At 43.2% G+C, this 6,403-nt stretch overlaps 1 protein-coding gene across 12 annotated transcripts in view; it reads right to left on the bottom strand.

Annotated features, from left to right (window-relative positions):
* Gpatch2 (G patch domain containing 2) overlaps nucleotides 1-6,403 on the bottom strand; it is a 140,697-nt gene that overhangs the window by 125,344 nt on the left and 8,950 nt on the right. For all 12 annotated transcript variants that reach the window (XR_005492230.1, NM_001401368.1, NM_001401369.1 and 9 more), the window contains 2 exons: nucleotides 5,525-6,235; nucleotides 698-759 (listed from right to left, as the gene is read on the bottom strand). Coding sequence is in view for 11 of the 12 variants with exons in the window: in NM_001401368.1 (NP_001388297.1) it covers nucleotides 698-759; nucleotides 5,525-6,235 (773 nt within the window). In the remaining variant the exon portion in view is untranslated. The remainder of the gene's footprint in view (nucleotides 1-697; nucleotides 760-5,524; nucleotides 6,236-6,403) is intronic.

Genomic DNA, 6,403 nt, shown 5'->3' with positions numbered 1-6,403 from the left:
CTAGTTTCTGCTAATGCCTTCTCTGTGTTGTTTGAGTGATTTGTTTGTTTGTTTGTTTTTTTCTTAAAGACAGGGTCTCACTAAGTAGCCCTTGCTGGTGTAGAACTCACAGATATTATCTGCTTGCTTCTGCCTCTAAGTGCAAGGATTAAGGGCATAGGCTACCATTCCTGGACTTAATACTGCATTTATAAGAAAAAAGACCCCTCTGTGCTCAGTCCATATTGGCTCAACTTTATGGTCTGTACTGTGAATGAGAGAAGTTGGCTGCTGTGAGTAGGTGAAATCAGCCTAGGTGAACACAACTCCTCACTCAAAGTACTGCGATGCTGAGGTCTAAAAAGATTTTGGGTTACTGCAGGATAGAAAAGACCTCAAATATAGATAGTGTGTTCATTAGTTTATAATAGTGAATTCCATAAACGCCACTAACTACATATGAGTTGGAGAGTGTGTGACAACTGAATAAAATGACAAGCCATTACAAATCCACTCGAATGCTTAGTTTTACAAACATTTGGAATAAGGAGGATGGGACTCAGTGTCTTGTCATTCCAGGACGTCTTCTGTGGAGTTCAGAGACTAGCTACCACACTAAAGAGCAGTCTGAGTAGCATCTGTGATGCCAAGGGGCTGCTGTTCGCAGCTTCTATGACAAATGGACTTTTCTAAAGGGGAACAGTAAGTATCTCGGTACCTTGTCTTCCCTCATCGTTGGTGAACAGGCCGGCATCAGTGCTGCTGAGGCTGCTGGAGTCACTACGACCAGGAAAAGAAGACAAATGAAGCAGATCAAAACAACAATTGATCCCTCAGCCCTCAAGCTTTAAAGAGAGACGGCAACCCAGAGATGGACCTGAGCCTGACAAAGATCTGAAAGAAAATAAGATTTTTTTTCTTTTTTTTTTCAAATCAAATTTCAACTGTCTCAGTTCCATTAACCACAGAACACATTATTAGGAGGCATAAAAGCCCAGGAGTCTAGCGGAGAGTTGGACAGTAAGCAGATGTGACTGCAGAGTGCTGACACGGGGACACATTCTGTTCCCTGCTCTCATGGAAGGCTCACGGTTCCCTTCTGCTGTGCTGCGCGATTCAGCTCGAGCCTCAGCTCCATAAGACAGGAGGTCGCTAAGAAGCAAGCTGAAACTTTCCTCAGTACAGAAACACGGCCTATGGGAAATGACTTCCATAACTACATTTGTAGATAGTCTAGAAAAGCTGTTCTGACAATTTCACATCAGCACCATTGCTTCCCAAGGAGAAAAAGAGTCCATGCTGGTGACAGTGCCATAGCACAAAGTCAAGCCACAAAGTTGAGTTTCAGCCAATATTAACCAAGATTCTCATTTTTCTGTATAAACTAGAGAATAAGACACAGGTTCAAATTTAATATGGAAATTTAAATGAATAACATATACTCCAAAATGAACACACCATTATGATGGTTCTAATGGAACCAATATTTATATATATGATAGGCTCGTTAAATGAAAATGTAACAAAAATAAGAACAAATCATGAACAGCTTGGCCTCTTAGAAAACTGTTAAATCTGAAAGCTCTCTGTCCTTGCTTACTTTTATCTCTTGATTTTAACTGATCAAGAAATTGTCACTGCTGGCCTTTTAAATTAAATCAGTCATTTTAGAAAGTATTTATTTGGGGGCTGGAGAAATGGCTCGATGGTTAAGAGAACTGGCTGTTCTTCCAGAGGTCCTCAGTTCAATTCCCAGCAACCACATGGCAATTCACAACTATCTGTTAACTCCTGTTCCAGGAGATCCAACACTCTCACACAGACATACATGTAGCCAAAATACCAATGTACATAAAACAAAAACCAATAATGTTTTAAAAAGTAGTTATTTGTGTGAGTGTGCACGCATGTGCACATAGCACAGTCTGAAGATTTTGTCCGTGGCAACAGCTTATAAGGAATCGGTTCACCCCTTCCTACATGTGAGTTCTGAAAACCGAATGCAGAGCTGACCTGGACCAAGTGCCATGACTCTCAGCCCAAACCAAAAAAACGTAAAACAATGTAGCCTAGCTTATTAAAATCAGGCCCATTAGCCTGTTTAACATATTATAAAATATTTAAGATGAAAGTCACTACTAAGACCTAAATCCACATAGATTTTGCATACAAACTATGAGTTTATATGTGCTTTTCAAAAATAAACTTATGAAAGGTATAAGAACTTGTCTAGAGACTCATTTTTTAAACTTTCTTCTAATTGACTCTTGAAGTTTCCTATACATCAGTATTTCTTAGGTATTAAAGCCACGCCATCCATCTACAAGCACAGATGTCCTTGCATGACAGTGATAAACACCTCAGGAGTTGGACCGCCCTCCTATGCAGGAGAGGGCCATGGAAGTTTGACCTCCCTCTATGTAGGCAGGACCCAAATTGCTATTTCTGCTTTTCCTGTTTTTCTTTTAACCCCATCCTTAACACACCTCAGCCACAATACCTCTTCTGAAACCCCCAGATAAAATGTCCTTACAATTCAGAGTCCCTCAGAGTCCCTAGAGACAGACTGTATATCCAATGCCCCTGGAAGTCTAGTGTGGCACGCCATAATCAGATTGGGTAGGCACATTTTCCAATTAGACCAATGCTTACTAAGTATACCCGGTTGAGCCTGGCCTCAGAGAACAAGTGTTTTATGGCCTGCAAACGGTGAGTCAATTCACGGTGTTTCTGCTGTCATCGTCTTTTGGGTTCACATCTACCACTCTAATCTACTCTACAGTCAACCAGTTCACCTTTTCACAGTATAACTAACTGGTTGACTACAGGTTAAGCAGAATACCCAGAGAGAGAAGACCAACAGTAATTCTAATAAACGCACTGTACTCATGAACTGAGATGGAGGTCTCATAGTAACAGAATATCACCATGGAAAGGGAATGGACTCAGAGGACAAGAATGTTAAAGGTAGGAACTCTGCCAACTGCCTTTGTAATGCTTTTGTAAACTTAAAATTACTTTTTAAAAGCTCATAAAACATTCATCTATACATTTACCACTTAAGACAGCTTTCGATGTAAGAAATAAAAATTCTTAATTTATACTTGCAGAATTCAACTTGCAGGTTTTTTATGGGCTGGTTTCCTTCTGTTCTTCCTATCCTCATGCCTGGCAGGCACTCTTGTTCATGCCCTTCCTCCAAGAAGCATGCTCCCCTCTGTCCACAACACAATGGCCCAAGATGTGTGCAATTCAGCTCCCGCAAAGCCAGTCTGCAGTGATCCTCGCTCTCTACTGAGGTGTTTTTATGGACGCGAAAAGTAATTCTATTGTGTTCCCGATACCTTGCCAGTGCTACACACACTTCCCTGTCGCTATGCTCACGGAAGAAGACCTTAACCAGAAGGGCAGCTAGAGCACATGACGATTCACCTGTAAGGACACAGCATCTCTCTCCTCTTTGGAAATGATTTTTGTAACTATTGCTCAGGTGAGAATATATTCCATGAGAAACATACACACATTAATATTGATTAATATTTCCACTGGTCCATTTCTTTTTCTATGAATAAAACTCAGGCATCATCTGAGAGTGTTCCAAATACAGCCTAGACACCTGCAGGCACAGACAGACTCTACCCTCCACTGTCTGGACTGAGGTCAGTCAAAGGTCAACAGAACACTGCTGCCAAGATTGTGTTGTGCACAGTTTCTTCACTGCCTACACTTCCCATTTCCTGTGATGAGATCTGAACCCACAGCACACCGGCACTAAAGAAGCCCCGCTGCTGTAGCCTCAGAGCCTCTTCACGTCCTTGTAGCATAGCTGCAGACACTTCGTCCTACACGGATCTGACAGGCATGTCATTTCCTTGCTGACTCTCCAGCCGTCCCTTGTCTGAACAAGTCGTAGCTCTTGCTTTCAAAGACAGCTGCTGTGAGAAGCCTTCGCTCACACAGAACGTTCTCAGGATGAGCTGGGGTGCCTAATACAGCCCAGGAGGACGCTGGAGAGAGGGCCTGCGTTTTCAGTCTTGGAGTCATGCACAGTGTGGTAGCTAATCAAATGTTTGCCATACGCATACATGTGCGCGTGCACACACACTCAAACTATAGTTTTCCTAACTATAAATCAAGTCCAAGAAAATATAAATAAGCCTTCACTTTAACCAGGTAGCAATCTTTCTACAGAAGAAATTGCACGAAACCTTTAAATGGCAACAGAAAACTTGTATCAAGAAAGGTTTAAAATTCAGAGGAAATATAGTTTAAATTAAAATACTATATTTAAATATGCTGGGATGTGAGAAACTGGGAAACTTAATATCCCGGACAGTGATTTTTGTTGAAAAAAAGAGGAGAAATAAACGAGAAAGGATTCTGCCTCACTATGGTTCCAGGGTGAAAAGAGGAAGAAGCAGATCAATAAAGAGGCAGAGAAACAAGAGGGAAGGGCTTTCCAAACCAGCCAGCAAAGTGGGCGACCTGTGAATAACCCAGAACTCCCATCTCTCCTTCCCACTGCCCACACTGCCATGACCCCAGCAGTGAGCAAAAGCATTGGCTGCCTTAGGCTCCGAGGGTCTCAGTCACAAGGACTCAGAACTAGAATACAGCCAACCCTGTCCCTGTGCACAAACAACTTTCTAGAAAGAAACAAAGTTACTGTTTTACTTTCTTAAGGGAAACCCATGTAAACAGTAAAGTGTCTAATCAAACTAGCATTCTGGGTTATCATAACCACTGTCACACAAACACACAAATATCCAAAGCCTGCAATCACCAAGGTCAAAATGAGGCCAAGTTTAATTAAATTAAACTTAGAACTCAGACCCTTTTCCAAGAACCATGCACTGTCTTCAGGCTCTGGCTCTAAGAAACATAAGGACGTGTGTTGACCACATGAGCACTGATCGCTCGCTCTTATAAACAGTCCGGGTGGATAAATGGCGAAGGCTTGCTCCGTCGGACATGCAAAGAGCATGCGGCAATTACATTAAAGGCAGCCTGCTCCCGAGAAAGACAGAAAGGAATGCTACAATTTCCATTTTTTAAAGGGCCAAGATCAGCTGCTTCCACAGCATAAATCAGGCCTTTATGTTTCCTAAGTGAACAGAATCCCCTAGCAAGCTATAGATCAACGCACCAAGCCCCACGCATCACAGGGTATGAACTCTGAATATCAGGAAACAGAATAATGAGTATGCACCCTAAAATGCTCCGAAGGCCACAGCTCCCTAATGACACAGTGAGATAACCTAAAGCACTGCAATTCAGAAGCATTCCCTTTGCCACAAAAACGTCACTTTCTCACTTTGTAGCTGGAAATCAAGACAATTATAACACAGCAAACACTACCTAAGTGAAACGAGCGACTCTGCTTTCTGTGAAAATGCTATAAAGTATGAAGAAACACAAACCTAGGTACAAAGTAGTATCACTGTCACTGTGGAGACCTGCGTTTATCTAAACACTAATTAACATATAAACTACGTGGCGCCCCAGGCCAGCAGACAGCCACACTGAGGTGGAGGAGAAAAGTCACCTTTCACTCCTGAGCTCATCTGAGGCTTTCGGTTCCACATACTCCATCTTGTCCTTGTCGGCCTGGCTTACTTCTTCACTCTCCAACACCGCTCCTTCCTCCGGGGCTTTCGGTCTGATCACCTTCAGCCTCCGCTTTTTGACTTTACTGCGGATAAACTCGGGATACTGGCTGGCTCCATCGCTGTCCATGTCCTGGTCTCTACAGCCATCAGGCGGCTGGGTCATCGTCCTTTTGGTGGAGATGTCCTGCGGGAGATCCACCGCCATGCGCTTCACCTTCCTCCTCCGGCGGAGAGTTCTGTTCCCAAGGTTGTCCACCGCGAAGTCAGACTCATGCCACAGAAGTCGCTTACCTCGAACACTGTTGTTTAAGGTGGAGGACGGCCTCCGCTTCGCCACTAACATCTGGTCATCGGAGTCACTGCGGTCCTTTTTGTTGTTGCTGTGCTTCTCTCTGTAGTCCTTACTTGGTTCCTCTAAACTAGAATCCGAGCCTTCGCTTAAGCAGTGGCCAGTCTCCCAGGGGTGGTGAACATTGTAGGATCTCCGCTTCCTCCCTCTCCTCTTCCTGGCCTGGCGCTTCAGGGGGCAAGACAGATTTCGAGAATGATCTCCCGTTTCAGCAAAACCACCTCGGGCTTGCTCAGAGCTCTCTTCCAGTGCAGAGACAAGATCGTGAACAAGCTCTTCCATTGTTCGACTGAAATGCCTATATGTTTCAGAGAACAAAAAAAAGTCACTCAGTATTAACCTAGTTTTCCACACAAGCAATTCACTCTAAATATGGGTATAAATAATATTCTCCACAAGATGTCTGAAAGGAATATGACTGAACTATTCAAAGGATGACAGCTTCAATCTGACTGGAGTAAATTTT

The sequence above is a fragment of the Rattus norvegicus genome, chromosome 13, assembly GCF_036323735.1.
Source record: "Rattus norvegicus strain BN/NHsdMcwi chromosome 13, GRCr8, whole genome shotgun sequence".
NCBI lineage: Eukaryota > Metazoa > Chordata > Mammalia > Rodentia > Muridae > Rattus > Rattus norvegicus.
This window is presented reverse-complemented; position numbering and strand designations above follow the sequence as displayed.